Raw genomic sequence first — 16,986 nt, 5'->3', positions numbered from 1 at the left:
TTACTCTTGTCAACACTAACAAGATAGATAGATATTTGGTTTCTTTTGTATAATAAAAAAAAAAATCTCCCTGGAGCAGTGCCTAGTGTAACAAAAGAGAAGACTCCACAACTGCTCAAGAGGAAATACGATAAAACCATATTTTGGGAAATACAGATATGAACCAAAAACAACTGATAAGAGCAAAAGAATGTTTTTCTTGTAAATATTGCAGCTGATAAAAGATGTATGCAGGCACCAGATTTCTATAAAAGTTGTTCACATGCTCAAATAGACTTAAACCACAATCTAGTGGACAGTGTAGCATCTAGTAGGTTCTCAATTATTATTTTTTAGCTAGTCAAAGCTATTAAAATGATTTTTTTTTAAAGAAAATACCTTTTCGCCAGAACAGAAACATGCTCCTAACTTCATATACTGCATATGTATCAGTACAATGTTACACATGCTGTATGTGTGTGTGAGAGAGACAGATGAAAGGACACACTCAGAAGGAGAGAAAGACAAAAGGACTGAGTGAGAGTAAATGAGATAGCTCTTAATTACCGCCTGCGTTTCTGTATGATGTCAATAGGCCTGTTGACAGCACACGGCGATCCCCATATGTTCCCACTCCTCACAGTGATACTCCGCTCCACGGAGTAACAGAACCCACAGTTCGTTGGCACACTCATCTTTCTTTAGTCTACTCTCTTTTTTTAACTCGTCCTCACCCTCCTCTTCTCGGCCGCTCCGCTGCTCTCCCTCTCTTGGTTCTCCTCAGCTTGTGGCTGCTCTCATCCCTGTACAACCCGGCCCGCTTCCTCGTCTGTCTCGCTCTGTCGGGCTGTCCGGCTCTCCACGGCTTCCCAGGAGTTCTCATTACCTCTGGCAGTGGAGTGGACACCAGCCCTAGGACCGGTGGCTCCAGTGCAGAGCAATGATGCAATCCATGCTACTGTATGCTGGTGAAAATCAGCTTTTCCTTGGGTGATTTCAGTAAATTTGGACTGTGTTCCTTCCTGAGCACCTGAATTCCTCGTGTGAGAGCTGCACACACCCTGCTGCCTGTCTGCTTTGCAGGCTGTAGAAAAAGCTTTTCATCACTCTCAGCAGAGCTCCATTAATCGGTCCCCCATGTACTTCTTGTCTTTGCTTCAGGGTCTAAATGTGGCGCAACACCACCGCCCTCTTCCCCCTCTCCCTTTCTGTCTGTCTGCTCCCTCTCTCTCTTTTTCTCTCTTGCTCTTCTTCTTTTTCTCTCTCTCGGCTTCCTCCTCTCCCCTATGGCTGCTACACCTTTAATCACAGAGCAAACAGCAAACCTTTCCTTTCCCTGGGCAAACTTGCTCTCCTGCTCCAGTCTGTCACAGTAGCTCTGTGCTGGATGTGTGTGTGTGTGTGTGTGTGTGTGTGTGTGTGTGTGTGTGTGTGTGTGTGTGTGTGTGTGTTTTTTTGTCCGAGCGCCTCACAGAATGTGCACAGATCTGTACAAGGCGTGTGTGTGCGGGCAACCGAGCGTGCGCGTCAATGAGCAAGCGTGTGTGTGTGTGTGGCCATGTGACTGAGCAAGTGTCTGTGTGTGTGCGCCTCACATACAAGGCAGGGGGAACAAGTTTCAAAGTGAGGTCAGAGCTGAGAAAAGGGGCGGGATCAGAGCCAGCATGGTTCCTGCCTTCCTCAAATGTTTTAGCCATTTTAACCCTTTCCTGCTCTCCCTCTCACACACACATGCACACACTGAATTCTAATACAATAGCAGGACAGCACTCTCCCCTAACACAGGACCATTATCCTTTCCAGATGGAGTGTGTATTCGTGTGTGTGTGTGTGTGTGTGTGTGTGTGTGTGTGTGTGTGTGTGTGTGTGTGGGCAGGTATGTCTTGTCTATGTTAGGTAAAGAGATTGATGACAGGATGAGTATGATAGGGTATTACAGTAAGTAGCTCTTGGGACACAGCTCGCTGAGAACGAAGAACATGTACAAACAAACACACACTCACTCACACACACTTACCCGTATACAGTATGTACTCACACACAGGCTTAGGCACGAGCATGCAAGGTCACCCATGGCCAGGGGCAGTGTATTTTTGAAGACCAGAAATGTGAAAAGTAAATATGAAACCTTAGCCGGTCGACCTTCTCTAGGCTTCATATGAAAACTTAAACAGGAAATATTTGACAAGAGATCAGCAGAATGAGACCGGGGCCATGAATCTACAGGCATGTTCCCAGAGACAGATTAAGCCTAGCTCTGGAGGAGAAGAGTTTGTAAAGTTTCATTAGGAGGAGTTTGGTCCTTGTGACAATTTGTAGATATAAGTGGCACAGCACTGGGTACCAATACCAACTGTGACCTATTTGTTTGACTGTTTGCTACACCTGTGCGTTGCATGGGGCTGTTGATAATAGAAATACTTGGAATATAAAGAGTTTGATGGGTGGTGTCTTTTTTGTAGTCTTTCCAAAAATTAAATACAAGAAAAAAAATGTAAGGACTGGATAAAACACTGTGTAGCATGCCTGGCTAACTAGTTTACAATCTACAGCAGTAAAAAAAAAAAAAAAAGCCTCTGATGACTAACTGTGTCCATGAGCAGCTGTGTGGAAGCTGGTCCTGTTAGAGTTTAGACTAACGTACGTGGGGCTCCGTCCTGCTTCTTATTGTATTTGGTGATGTTTACACTCCAGCAACCCCAGCCAACATTATACAAGATAGCGCAACATTTGCTAAACACATCAGTTTTTTCCTAATCCTAAAAGCCTTTTCTCTTCCAATGTCATAAGTGAAAACATACTGTTTGAAAATACAAATATGTAAGCTAAGCAGGGTTAGAATGATATAAAAGTTAAACTTAAAAAACTACTAAGCTCTACACTGCAATACAAGAACACTGCTGTTTTTTTTATTTTCCTATATATATATATATGGATCATCAGCCGGCAAGGGTGCAAACTTTAGTAAGGTGTGTAACATTTAGGAGGATCTATTGGCAGAAATGGAATATAATATTTGTGGGTATGTTTTCGTTTAAGCGTATAACCACCTAAGATAAGAATATCTGTGTTTTCATTACCTTAGAATGAGACGTTTTTATCTACAGACGCCGCGGGTTGCCATCCACAGAGGCTGCCGTGTTTCTACAGTAGTTAAACACAGTTCAGTAGCAAAAACGACAGTCGCTGGCTAGAAACGAGAAACTCTACCTCTGCCTGAAAAGAATAACCCACTGTTTTAAAAAATGACTTTCAAAGAATTTTGAGCAGAAAATTTGCCACCGTTGTAGACTGCATTATGCGCCTTGCGTGAACAGAAAGCTTGGCAGGGGTAGAGGGGCTTGACAAACGGTCATTTGCTATCCAGCTAGCTCCCACACACAAAAAACATCTCCATAAATGGACGTGGACTTCAAGCTACATTCTGCAGTATGACATGGTTCAATTAAATTGGCAAATCAATCGATAGCATTGCCTCATCGCCATGGAATTCACAAATGTTAAGCAGGGAGACAACAATAGGTGAGAATGGAAAAGAAAAGGCTAGAAAATATGACTGGTATTAAAGGTTCAATAGGTATCTTGAACATGAACCAGGTCCCTTTCCAGAGGCCGGAGAGTTTAAAATGCAACATTACTTACATATGTGAAAAAGTTGGCTTATATACATTTCATATGGCATGGTTTTATTCTTCAACTTTATATTTAGGTAGTGACATACAGCACAGACAGCTTCTAACTGTGGTATTTGCTCTCTGAAAGTATTTAATATATTCATTTAATATAATACAAAGGTTCTGTGTCTGTGGTACTGAAGAATAACTGCCATTTAAGGAAATCTGAAGAGGTGCACACACAAAAAGGGCCAATCATAACCACAAACTGAACAGACCTACAATACGGCCATATTACGGCAATGGCAACAGTTTATAATCCAATCACACGACTACAATTAAATGGTAGCTATCTGGGTTTACTGGGATTGACTGTGCAGGAATCACGATCAGGCTCCTCATGGTTTGATAAAGAAACTGGTCAAACCTGATATACTGAATACTATGAAGTCTCTCAGTTATTTTTGTTTCATGGTCCTGTATTGACACTTTTGTGAATACTGTACAAATATTAACATGTGATCTGACTTTGGACTTGTACGACTGAAAATTCCATCCCCGGTGTCCTGATGCAAACAGGATGAGGGGATGTTGTGAATTAGCTGTATGCACTTTTGACACATTTTCATGACAGGAAAATAGTTTAAATGTGCAATACAGTGATTAAACAATGAGGTTCAAGAATCTTATCCTTGTTATTTAGAGTTGACGTGCACACACACTTACTGACAGGCACACACAAACACACACACTCACTGGCTGGCAGTGTACCAGAGGACTTCACAGTGTTCAATGTATCTGCGTCACTGTGGTGGAAGAGAGTGGATGTTTGAAGAAAGACAGACATGAAATGTTTAGTTCTGCTCAATATCTTCACATCTCGTCTTTAGACAACCGCGCTCTAAAGCGCTGAATGTCGAGGCTGAGACGATGTGGCGAGGTAATCTCTAAAACTCATAAAATAGCAAGGTATCAGAAAATCTGGCTGACCCCTCGGTTGTGGGTTTAATAGTCCATTATTTGCAAAGGGGCCTCATGACATCATGTGTTGGCTACATGGAGGCATGGTGAGCATTCCTGGATAACGAGCTGTTTTGAAGTCATCGCGCAGCGCTTTGTGTCAGAGTTGTTGCCTGTCAGTGGACATACTGTCTGTTTGTGGCTTGTTTGTAGAGCTTGCTGCCACTGATTAATTTCCACCGTCAAACTGTCTACTGATGACCAATTATGTTCGAATGAAGGTGCCAGAAAATGTTAATGTTACGTTAAAATTAAATATTGTAAGAGCATAATCAAGAAGAACTGTCTTTCTCAAGTACAACAACAAAGTTATTTTATATAAAAAGTTTTATATCAGTGATGATATAAATGCACAGCTGCAGTCAAGTTAATTTGAATGCAATTAAGCCCTAGTCTGGGCTATTTACGATGCTTTTGTGCATGTGTGGAAAGCAACAGAGTGCAGAAGAAATATGTTTTCTCTAAATGACATTGAAATATTAAAGAAACCAATAAAATACAGTATTTTAGACACACAATCAGGCCCTGTTTAGGAGGGTTATATGAAAGGACAAAATAGCAATTAAATGCAATTAGGTGAAAAAAATATGGTGCCATGTTACAAGTTGAAGGCAAAATGTTCTCACAGTTTCCTCTAACACACCAAAATGTGACAACACTGATGATGTCTCATTATAACAAATTAAAAACAACAAATTTTACACCTGCTTCTTCCAGCACAAAATGGTCTAAAACATATAGTGCATCAACCCAAACATGCAGTTGTTAGTGGTTTTCTCTCATTATACCAGTATGAAACGTTTGTGTGGCTGTGTAATAAATATGAACAAATACTATTTGACTTGTTAGTGTCTGAAAAGGCATTGGGAAGCCTCAGAAAATCTATCTGAAAATGTTACATCAAATGGAAACATTCTAAATATATGGTGCAGTTTCACACACACATCCTCCTAAACTAAGACATGTTTGCTATCTTTAGAAACTCTGGGATCTCCGCTAGAAATTAAAATAACTTTTTGTTTTGTTTGATCGATGCTCAGCCATACCGTGAGTTTGTAGAGAGACCCTGTGTTGGGTACAGCAGACTTCAAGGGATTTTTAAAAAGCAGCTGCAGAAGAACAGGGTACACAAACACACAAGCACACACAGGCATATTCACATGAGCAGGGCTGCCATTTCCACTACAGTTTTCTACTTCTGTAACAGGATCTCCAGGAAGAATTATTCCCAAAAATGACTGCTTCCTTTAAAAAAACAAAAAAAAGAAGGACTCCTTTTAATTGACCTAGTGGTTTTGTATCCAGCAATGATCATCTACAGGAAGTAAAGCTTGAAGCGTGTTTCGTCTCCTCAGAAGCAGCTGAACGGGACAGCAGTTGCTCTGCTTATTTCGAATTAAAGGTGATTACCACAAAGTGTGAGAAAAGGAAAAAAAACACTCACATTTCTTCATGGTATAAATGTCATCTATAAAACTGTATACGTAACAAAGCAGCAGCACCAGGTGTGAGCATGTGGCTGTTGCTAGCGGCCTATATTTAACTGAGTCTCTGTGATGTCAAACGTCATGTTACAGCACGTACTGTAGTAAAGGCTATCAGTGTGTCGCCTCATGATTCATTAGGCGGCCATCTGCTAGCATGACGGCGGGGTTTGGGGCTTGTCTGATTTGGGGATTGAGTGGATGACAGACTTGTACGCACACATGCAAACGCACACACTCGCAGTCACACTCTCACACACACAGATGAAAAAGGCTAGGACATACACACCTGGGAGTCCACGAATGCATGTACATGGACAGAGACATGGACACACACTCAGTGACACACAATAAATGCACAATCAGATGGCAGGTGGCCAATCCTTCAGCAGAGACGTGTTTCTAGGAAAAACAAGGGCCATGAAATGCTCAGTCACAGCTGCCACGTCACCATTTCATCGCTGAAAAAATGCAACCTAGCGTATACACTCTGACCCATTGTGTACCCATGTACGCAATAGTAGGGGTAAGTAAGACATGTGCATGCACATCAGTGTCCCGCAGATCTACAAAAATCCTTTTCTGGAATTTAGACAATGAAAGAAAAAAAATTCTCTTTCTCTCATTTTCATATAATGTTATAATGAATCATTGTATTATGTATCGTAACATTAAACTGATTATTGATAATTTAATGTTACGATACATTTATAAAGTGTCAAACTGGAAGTTTATTCTGCAAGTCACAAAATTAACCTAAAAATCTCATTTAAAAAATCACCTAATTACTGGAGGTGAGCTCAACATTTATTCACACTAGATTTAAAGTGTGTATTCTACTTTTTATAAAATCAATGTGCCATGTCCGTAATCAAGAATAATTTACAATGTATCAGTAGTTAGTAATTTACTTTATTTCACAGCATTTCCTCTGTGCTACATTTCTGACATCTTTTCTACTGTATATTGTTGCCTCAAGTAGCCGATGTACAAAAGACTCCGGTTGAATGTTACGAGCCAGCAAAGCATCAGAATTAGGTGTCACCTAAAGGCAATTTTATTTATATAGCCCAAAATCATAAATTTGTCTAAGAGGGCTTTACATGATCACACAACACTATACCCAAAGGAAAAACAGGGAAAAACCTCAGAAAGAGCAGAGGGAACAGATGTGCAATAGGTGTCATGTACACAGCGTATAAAGCAGTAGCAGTAGTAGAATATTGTGCAAAAGAATATATTTAATAATATTTAGGCAATATTTAAGTACAAACTTAAGTGTTGAATGTCAAAACTAAAGAGTTTTTTAGTGTAAACATGTTGATTTAAAGTTATTCCTTCCTATACCTTTGAAAGAAAAAAGAATAACTGTTCATTCCACCACACACAGTATCAATGTAATATAAATGATCAATTTAACATCTTGATCAACTTGCTTCGAACACATTCCTTTATATAACATCTCTCCATAGCACTGTGAAAAACTAATTGGTGACACCTGGCCTCTTTCCAGCAGCATAAAAATAGAATTATAATCCACCAAACCGGCACATTGTTTTTCTTTCTATATCCAACAACAGCTCGGTCTGCTGGAGGCCATTGCACTCTAACAGTCTCTGAGCATAACTTAGTCGGTTTCCCCCTCTAGTGGTAACAGTGCACAGTCATCCTGACGCTGCTATGTTACAAAGCTGTAACACCTAGCACCAACATCTGAAATCCTTGTCCCATACATATATTCTTAATGTCTACATCCCTAATTCTCCTTAGCAGGACATCTGATCTGAACATAGCACTGTTCAGAGAAAACATTTAAACCGACATGTCCTTTGACGTATTAATCGTCTTACTCTTTTTGTTGTTGCTAGAGTCTCTCTGAACTTTTGCATACAGGAAAGACACCTGCGTCCTCTCACAGTGTGAGTAGGAAATACAGTAGAATCGCTAGTTTTGAATTTCAGCATTGTTAGTGTTGTCCCCGGCTGCTGCTGCTGCCAGCCTCAGAAATCAATGAGGCTCTGGAGGCGATTGGGGAAATCAGTCATGCTTAAAATATGGAGTACAGCAGTGACGCACACAGCAGCCAGCCCGCCACAGTCACACAGGCCCTATTGACTAATCTGGGTGTGTGTTTGAGAGGGGGTGGGGGCTACATCGGGCAGCTATATTGGGACCTCTGACATTGACACTGTTGCCCTTTGGTTGGATGGCCTCACTTGACACTTTTTTTGTTTTCCTCATCATTCCTTCAGTCACAATCACTTTACGTCTCTCTCCTCTTTTTTGAGCACTTCAAAAATATCTTTTTTCACCCTGGTAGCCCCGCTGTATCTCGGTGTAACCCCCTCCTTCCAGGCATTATCTCCACGCTAAAAGCAGCACTATCTCGACCCCCGTCCTCTCTATCACTTCTTCACCGCCCTCTTGTCTGTGTCTTTACCCTCTTCATCTAAATTATCTCTTTTTCCCAGTCAGTGAGCCGTTGCCTCTGTCTCTCTCGCTCTCACCTCACCTCAGCCTCTTCCCACTCATTCTCTGCTTTAGACAAGAGGCAAACTGTCACAAGCTCAACAGATGCAGCACCGACTATCTTCTCATGATACTGGCTAAGAGCTCTCCAGCTCTGTCCGGCTTAATGCAGTGACACTGTGTTGTTTAAATGTACCACACTAACAGGGAAGCCATAAAAAGCATTGTTAAGAGGGTTTCTAGTAGTGTGTGTGTGTTTGTGTGTGTGTGTGTGTGTGTGTGTGTGTGTGTGTGTGTGTGTGTGTGTGTGTGTGTGTTTGCGTGTGGTAGTCAGAGGGTAGGATGAATAGTACCATGGTACTGTTAGTACAAGTGAGGATAAGAGCTGTCTCTATTGTGATGGACACATGGATTACAAGAGACTGCTTTGTCTCAGGGTGTGTGTGTATGTGTGTGTGTGTGTGTGTGTGTGTGTGTGTGTGTGTGTGTGTGTGTGTGTGTGTGTGTAAGTGTGTGCAAGAGCAGAAAAAAAGATTTAATTACAAAAGATGAATAACTACTACCTTAACTAATTTAAGTACTACAGTACTACTGCTGTAACACATCCACATCAACGATATCTTCTCCATCACCACACAATAAATACATCATTGTCTTTACTGGCGCTGAAAATGAAAAACAAGATTTGAACTTTGCTTTGATCTGAATCCCCCAACAGTAACTCCACTTCAGTACTGTTTTCTTTTTTTAGCCAGGAAGAACGATGTACAAATCAGGTAAAGAGAATAGAGGCTTGTTCTGTTCCCTTCTGCACTTCAGTATCTCTGGCTGTGGTCTAAAATCTCCTGCTTTGATCTCCTCATATGATCCAAACACGCTCACGGCTGGAGGAGTTCGGATGACACTCGCAAGGCACATGCCTTATGCCCAGAGTTCAGAAAAGTTTGCTGCACCACACGAAAAACATCCCACAACAACCCTGAAATGTTTTCTTTTCTTTTAATACAAGAAAGTAGAGGGTGATTATTTAAACATGTGTGCAGCATTTAAAATTATTTTAATGATGCGTCTCTGATTGTGAGTTTCATTTCACAGCACATATGGAGTCATGTTGGCCTCCTGATTCCTGTGTGTGTGTATATTCATATGCTGTGTGTGTGTGCCTATGTGTGTGTATTCTTGTATTTCATGTATTGAGTCTCTGTTTTTAGTCTCTGTAAACTTACATAATAATGTGTCCTGCAGGGATCTCATGACAGCTGTAGTAGATTTTATGTTTTTCCTGAATCCGGCCTGGTGAGTACACAGTTGTATCAAGTTACAACTACAATTAAGTCAATCAGTCTCAGTGTGTAGACAAGGAAGCAATTTACCATGATTTACCTCTTGGAAGTGAGTCCATTTGACACATAATTTTATTCCTTTCTGTTTTGTTTCCTAGAGGACAAGATAGAAAACAGAATTGAAATCTGCTCCATCTGCCGCTCTCATGAACAATTTTCCACAGCACGCCAATATTTCTTCAGTCAACTTATGAAACTCCTGACAGTTATACCGTGCCTGACACAGACGCCGCGGCTTGGCTGGGGTCCATATACCCCCAAGGAGCGCCATCAGTGGACAGAGCCATTGATCCACCGTGCCACCCCGAGGCCTGCGATGCCAACCACAGCACACAGCACACCAACAGCAACGCCCACCGGCTTCACCACAGCACACATTGAGTCATTTGGCGGATGGTTTTTTGGCGGACAGTGTTTTAAACAGGATACAGGTGCAGATTCACCACAAAAAAATTTATTATCATTAAAGCAAACCAAACCAGTGCTTCAATCTGAGTGGCAAAAAGATTAATTTCTATGTCAAAATCTTTTCTATTTTGAGTAATTTCTTATATTCTATGTAATCTAAACCATCCTCTCAGGCTGGAGCTTGAAACATCATGACTACACAACAGAATAAAACACATAAAAGCACAAGATAAATATCAACACAATTTGTTACTACTGTCAACACAGCAATGTCAAATAATTCCCCTCCAGTGGATTATATCGCATGCACTGTAAAACACAAAAGCAGGCAGTACTTGCCAGTCACAGAAACAAGTGGAGTCCGCTTTACAATACTAATAAAGTATAATGTTGGCTTAACTGCAATCACAAAACTATCAACACACCATCGGATACGTACCCAATGCACGAGTGCCTGCGTGTGGAGAAGTTGCCGTGCATCTTCCTTGAAAAGCGAGAGTCTTTGTTCATCATTTTATTGGCAGGTTCTAAAGGACTTGGGTTGAGTTCAGAGAGGCATCAAAAAAGCAGCTTTGGGAGGCGAGGGATAAAAAAAGTGAACTTCTGCGGTGCAACCAACACCCCCATGCTGTCATGAATCGGAAAGGGAAGCTGTCCAAAAACACTGTCTGTGGTCACAAGTTATGGGAGACAGGTCCCTTTGACAGGACGGTGCAGGAAAAACAGGTCCAAAAACGGCGAATGTAAAACAACGGCAAGATGCAAAACAGCAAAACACAAGAGTGTCATCAACTGCACCAGAATGAAAGTGAACGCAACAGTAAGAGTCAGGCCTGCTGAGCTCTCCTCTGTATTTATTAGATAAAACTTATTAGCTAGAAGCTATTCACTTCCAGGTCAGTGCAGAATCAACGGATCAAAGTGCATCAAACTGGAAATTCAATTTGCGGTCAGCTTTCGGTCCTGGCGTTAAGGATATGTCCATTTGTTTTTGTGGAAAAGGAAGAATCAAAAAGGTTCAGCTCAGTGTGTGTGTGTGTGTGTGTGTGTGTGTGTGTGTGTGTGTGTGTGTGTGTGTGTGTATGTGTGTGTGTGTGTGTGTGTGTGTGTGTGTGTGTGTGTGTGTGTGTGTGTGTGTGTGCGTGTGGGCGTGTGTGTGTGTGTGTGTGAACAGCCTAAAAAGGCAAAAAGTCTTGGCTGTTAGAGACCAATCACTGAGTGAGTTAGCGTATCATCTCACTGACAGTGAAAGTACGGGGCCGAATCAAATCAAGTGAAATTGAGGATGGCGTCAGCTGTCAGTGCTCATCTGGGACCACTTCCTCACATGTTCTCCTTTCTGCTCACCACAAACGGGCCAAGATAAACGCTTCTTTCTCTCTTGTGTGAGTTCTTTCTCTCTCCTCGTACTCCTATAATAGGAAACAGTGAGCTTGAATTCTTCCAAATGAGCTGCAAACTGACAAAAAACGAATTCCTCAACAATGGGCTCCAGGTACTTTCTGTCTTTAAAAATCAGGTCCGACACCATTAACACAAAGCTGTCCACTTGAACATAGGGATGCCTCTGTGATGCTACACCACCAACAGATTGAGCAGAGTTATTCTTAGTGGGGAAAAAAGTGAGCTGGAAAGAGTGTTATAATCCCATCAGATGCTCCCTGGAGTGGGCCGTCCCATGTAGTCCCTGTCAGCGGGCTATAACAGACTTGTGCTCTCTCTTCTCTTCTCTCCTGAGAGTGGTGGGACCAAACTCAGGCTTAAAACAACAAACAACAACACTATCTCCCCTGAGAGTGTGAGTGTGAGAGAGAGAGAGAGAGAGAGAGAGAGAGAGAGAGAGAGAGAGAGAGAGAGAGAGAGAGAGAGAGAGGGAATGGGTGGGGTGCTGACTGGCAGAGAGAGAGAGAGAGAGAGAGAGAGAGAGAGAGAGAGAGAGAGAGAGAGAGAGAGAGTGAGAGCAGGAGAGCAAATCGCACAATGAGAGAGTACAGAGAATGACCGTTATTGCGTGAAAAAGAGGACCAGTGTGAACAGTACTGGGGTTAGAGTGGGATGACTAGAGGTGAGTTGAAAGAAGAATATGGTGCTGTATTAGAGTGTTGTAAGTGTGAGGTTTCCTGTGCGTACAGTTGCTGTTCGTGTAACCAGCCTGCATTCATGCCAGCAGCGACAATAGTGCACTGGTCAATCAATACTTCAATATCGTGTGTGTGCCTTTTTAAAAGGTGATTGAATATTCCTCCTCCTCTCATGCCATGAGATAATCCATCTGATTTGCACAATATCCTCATCACTGTTAAATATTTGGAGTCATCAAGTGGAGTCATAAATGCAGGGATCAAAATCTCATACTTTTTCTAATACTTCCCTGTAGATTTTTCAGACCATAATTGACATCTGAGTACAAATAGTTAGATGTTATTTATAAATGGCTTTAAAACCCCATTAACATGTATGTTACCACTCTCACTATGAATGCTATTATGTTGCTAAATAATTGCCAGAAGATTGTAGCTAGCTCCTGTAGCTCACACAAGTCAATTAACACCAAACACAGAAAAGTTCAATGCACAGCATTTTATTCTAGCTGCTGCGCTAAAACAGTTTTTGTCACGTAAATTTAAATATACCTTCAGTCTCTACAGTAACAGAAGGGATGTTCATGTACAATTCACCATGGAGTCCCTTGGCTTACAATTGCTGCCCCCCACACATTGGAATTATCAAACTATTTTACACAATTTTTTAATCATTAGCCAAGCAGGCTTTATATTTGGGATTGTAGTGCCAGCCCTTGAAAAGCTTGCATTTACCCACTGTGGCCGTTCAGTCCACAGTCCTACGCAATAAGTTGTACGGCATTCCACTGTCAAACATCTCTGCCCGAGAAGGAAGTAATCGGTGCTCGTATTATTTTGCCTTAACACACAAAATTTTATTCAGTTTTATAAATAAAAAATAAAATATAAATAAATAACTCATAAATATTTGTTCATATTCTCTTTTCTTTTTTTCCATATTTATCGACATAGATGATGACTAAAATCAAATTCCATACTTTTCATATTTCACAGGAAGGAAAATACATCAATAGTAAAGGATGGAAACATCTTATTTTTCATAACATGAGTGAGGATCTGACAGGAGGTGTTTATTGCTGTTCACGATAATCAGCAAGTTAAACAGTCTGTTCTGAAACTGTATCTAAACATGTTCAGAGCGCTCTTATTTCACTATGAAACATAACTAATAATTTAACAACACATAAATCAGCCAGCTACTTGGAGAAAGCCCTTTATCAGAATAAACTTTAGGTGGGATTTAAAAGCTCTTTTGGTTCTGTATATGTGCTACTGGAAGATGCATGTTATATTCTTTTGATGTTTGATAAATAGTGGTTCTTGTAATGCCACGGGGGAACAGGAAAACAGAAACACACATATTTATGAACAAACATTTTCGTAAGTAAGTCGTCAAACCCAGCCCATTGTTTTTTTACTATTCACCAGCCAGCATCATGTTATTCTGTTCAAGTAGAAAGTAGAAAATGCTACTAACATAACCAAGATACCAAACAGTATTTCTCAACAGCCTTATACCGGCGGGACCTTTTTAAATCAAACCAGAAACATTAGGGTCCCTACTCAGTCACACACCAGTCAAAGGATAATATCTCTTTTCTCTCCTCCACCCACAGAAACAGACACACATCCTCCTGATGCTTCATGCCAACATTTCACAACATAGCAGCCTCTAGTGAAAAAGAACAGGAAATGCAATGTTCATTTTCATCCGGAGAACGTGTGAACATCCCGATCTGTAGTCACATTGTGACACTTTTTTAAAAAACCCAAATCCTCTAAAATTACTCATAATGAAAGGAATAAAATGTAAAAGTGTGACTTGGTATTTTAACCTTTATTTCTTTAAAAGCTGGTTAAAGAAATGACACTGATTTATACCTGCACACTACATTATTTTGATTTTGATTTAATATCTAATCAATCACTAAACACTTCACTAATCACTGGTTTGAATAAAGTCATTAAATGCAACTCTTCCACAGTCTTCTTCTCATATACAAATTATTTCAGATTAAACAAATCCATGTTTTTTCTACTTATTTCATATATGGTGACATTTCTTGGTTACAGTACAACACATAGATCTGCTTTTATAATATATATAGTTGTATGAGCAGAATATGCAGTTCTGGTATGAATGAATATTCTATAAGCTATGATAGAAACAGTTAGATAGTTAAAACTCCTGTAATCGACTACATAGCCAAAAGAGATGAAGACGCCCATCAAATAAAGTGACAGTCATTGTTTGTTTATGTTCTATCAGCCCAGAAATGTTCTACATTTATCAATGAGAGACATAACAAAAACAAAACTGGCTGTCATCCCAGAGCTGGCTTGAAAAAACAATTTTCACGAAATGCTTTTCACAAAAAAATCCGTTTGACATGGTGTCTCAGGAGTGGAAAAAGAGGCTTAATCAACTTAGACACTAAGTGAAAATAACTTCGCGGGTATGTTCTATATTTGAGCCGCCTGCGACATTTATTTTCCGCTGAATCCCCAGTTTGTTTAATTCCTCCTCCTTGCCAGCCATCCTGCAGTAACTCATCTCCATCCATTTATTTCAGCTCTGACATTATGGGACACTGCACATAGCCTGCAGAAGGACACTTCCAATGGCCTGACCTCGGAACTGTACAATGTAAAAGCTCTGACATGTTGAATATCTGTGCTAGACTGCGAGCATCTGACTTTCTAGACTGAGCCTTGAAAACCCCCTGACAGGACTCTCACCCTCTAATATTTAGATTTTTAACAGACACACTGAAATTAATGAAACAGTTTGGCTGGAGAGTTACAGCAAACCTTGGAAAAGAAATGTGTCTGCCAATCTCGAATCTGAGACCATTAAAGCCTGGAGGAAAATGATCCCCCCCACTACATGTTTATAAAGGTGAATGAACTTGTAAACACTTTTTGAGTCTTTTAGTAGGCACTGTCTTCTTTAGGAATGTTTAATATGCATTTCATGCCAATAAAAGTAAAGCAGGGATTTACAGCACCGGCTAGAGTTTCTCTCAGGCTTTAATTTGATTTCACAGAGGTGGATGTCATCTAACATCACTGCAACAAGTTGAAGACACCCAGTAACAGCCAGAACGGCTAGGTGCCTACATCTGAGTGTGTATATGTTGAAGAGCGAAGGGTAAATATTGACAAAGAGATAGGAGGCATGTGCAGTAAATTTAGTTTTACAGTACTTTACAATTTTCCACAACAGGCTCCTCCTTTGAAGAAATCTACAGGGGTAGTTAACACACCAACGAGCAAATACACTGTCCCCACTGAGGCACAAAAGAACAAATATCCGTCTGTTTGTATATCCATCCACGCTTATGTGTAATGCCCTGTTTATTCTTTCTCTCTTAAGAAGTTGAGGTCAAGTACGGTTTAATTGATCATACGACTCTTGCCTTGACATAGTTAACCAAGTAAATGTTTAATTTGCATTGGAATCATGGGCCAGGCCTGATGCAATAACGGCTCATAAACCTAGAGCTATCAACAGGCACCAGAGCGGAGCTGGATGACGGCAAGGCAGCTGGGCTCTTTACAAACAAGAGTTATGACCGCTATAACGGATGAAAAATTAAGAATAAATCAAACGTTTTAAGCTATGCAGGAAATATCCTGTTACAAGTTGGAGGTGTGCTTCCTTTTCATGTTGCTATTAAAAGAGGTTGTTTTGTCGTTGACAGATTAAAGTACAAAGAGGTGGAACAGCTAACTGCTGATGCAGTGACAGAAGGGGTGTCGCTGAGCTGTGTGTTTACTGAGATGATGCCGCTTAGTAGGAAAACAAAAGCTTTGGAAAAACACATTCACCTGTAGGAAATTAAGCCCTAAAATGGGGCACTTTTTGGAATCCAACTCTCATTATAGACCTTTGCTTTTAAGCTAAACCCACTGAGGGTACCATGTGAATCCAGGGTGCTTTTCAGCCATAAATAAATACAAGTTCTAACCAAGCATAAAGGAAGCAATATCGAGCAAAATACCAACAGCAACCACATATACTATTCTCAGAAATTTGTCGAGGATAAAACAGCACATTTAAAATATTCCGATCACGAGAATTTAAGTAAAAGTTCCCTGAAACAACAGCTGGCTTTATTTGGGTACAGGACAGTGTGTTTAACTGAAATGCAGCAATACATGAGCATCTTGTGGTCAGAATCAATTTCATAACATAAGCTTAAGGGCAACCGTTTTTGTAGTGTGAAAGGCTGCTGCACAAAAATAAACCAAAAATACATCAACATCTGCAGCTGCAGCAGAGCAACCCTCGGTCAAGAGACAAGAAGCATCTCCTACTTCAACAACACATACAAAATCAATGAAACATTCGCCAGCAATTATATATAACCAACAGAAGAGACAATACTGTCAGTTTTTAATTGCTGACTTATAAAACCTAAGGTTATCGTGTAAGTCTGTCAACAGTACCTGCACATTAGAATATTTTTATCTCAGTAAATAAATCTATCTTATCCGAGATAAAAGTATTCACCCGTGCAGCAGTGTCTGCCTGTTAGAATAACGCTACATTTGGTTTATTCAATAGAGCACTGAGCTCATC

General features: G+C 40.6%; 1 protein-coding gene across 8 annotated transcripts in view; it reads right to left on the bottom strand.

The window, feature by feature from the left end:
• pde4ca (phosphodiesterase 4C, cAMP-specific a) overlaps window positions 1-16,986 on the bottom strand; it is a 51,409-nt gene that overhangs the window by 26,348 nt on the left and 8,075 nt on the right. Inside the window, exon 1 of one of the 8 annotated variants that reach the window (XM_051400312.1) lies at window positions 10,757-12,055. The exons of 4 other annotated variants lie outside the window; for them this stretch is intronic. In XM_051400312.1, the coding sequence (XP_051256272.1) occupies window positions 10,757-10,830 (74 nt within the window). In that variant the 5' untranslated portion in view covers window positions 10,831-12,055. Of the gene's footprint in view, window positions 1-546; window positions 1,433-5,773; window positions 5,806-10,756; window positions 12,056-16,986 lie in introns of those variants that run through there. 3 more of the 8 variants (XM_051400321.1, XM_051400292.1, XM_051400303.1) reach the window with 3 other exon arrangements.

This window comes from Dicentrarchus labrax, unplaced genomic scaffold (genome assembly GCF_905237075.1).
Source record: "Dicentrarchus labrax unplaced genomic scaffold, dlabrax2021, whole genome shotgun sequence".
NCBI classification, from domain to species: Eukaryota; Metazoa; Chordata; class Actinopteri; family Moronidae; genus Dicentrarchus; species Dicentrarchus labrax.
The sequence above is the reverse complement of the archived record's forward strand: the minus strand, read 5'-3'. Positions and strand labels throughout refer to the sequence as shown.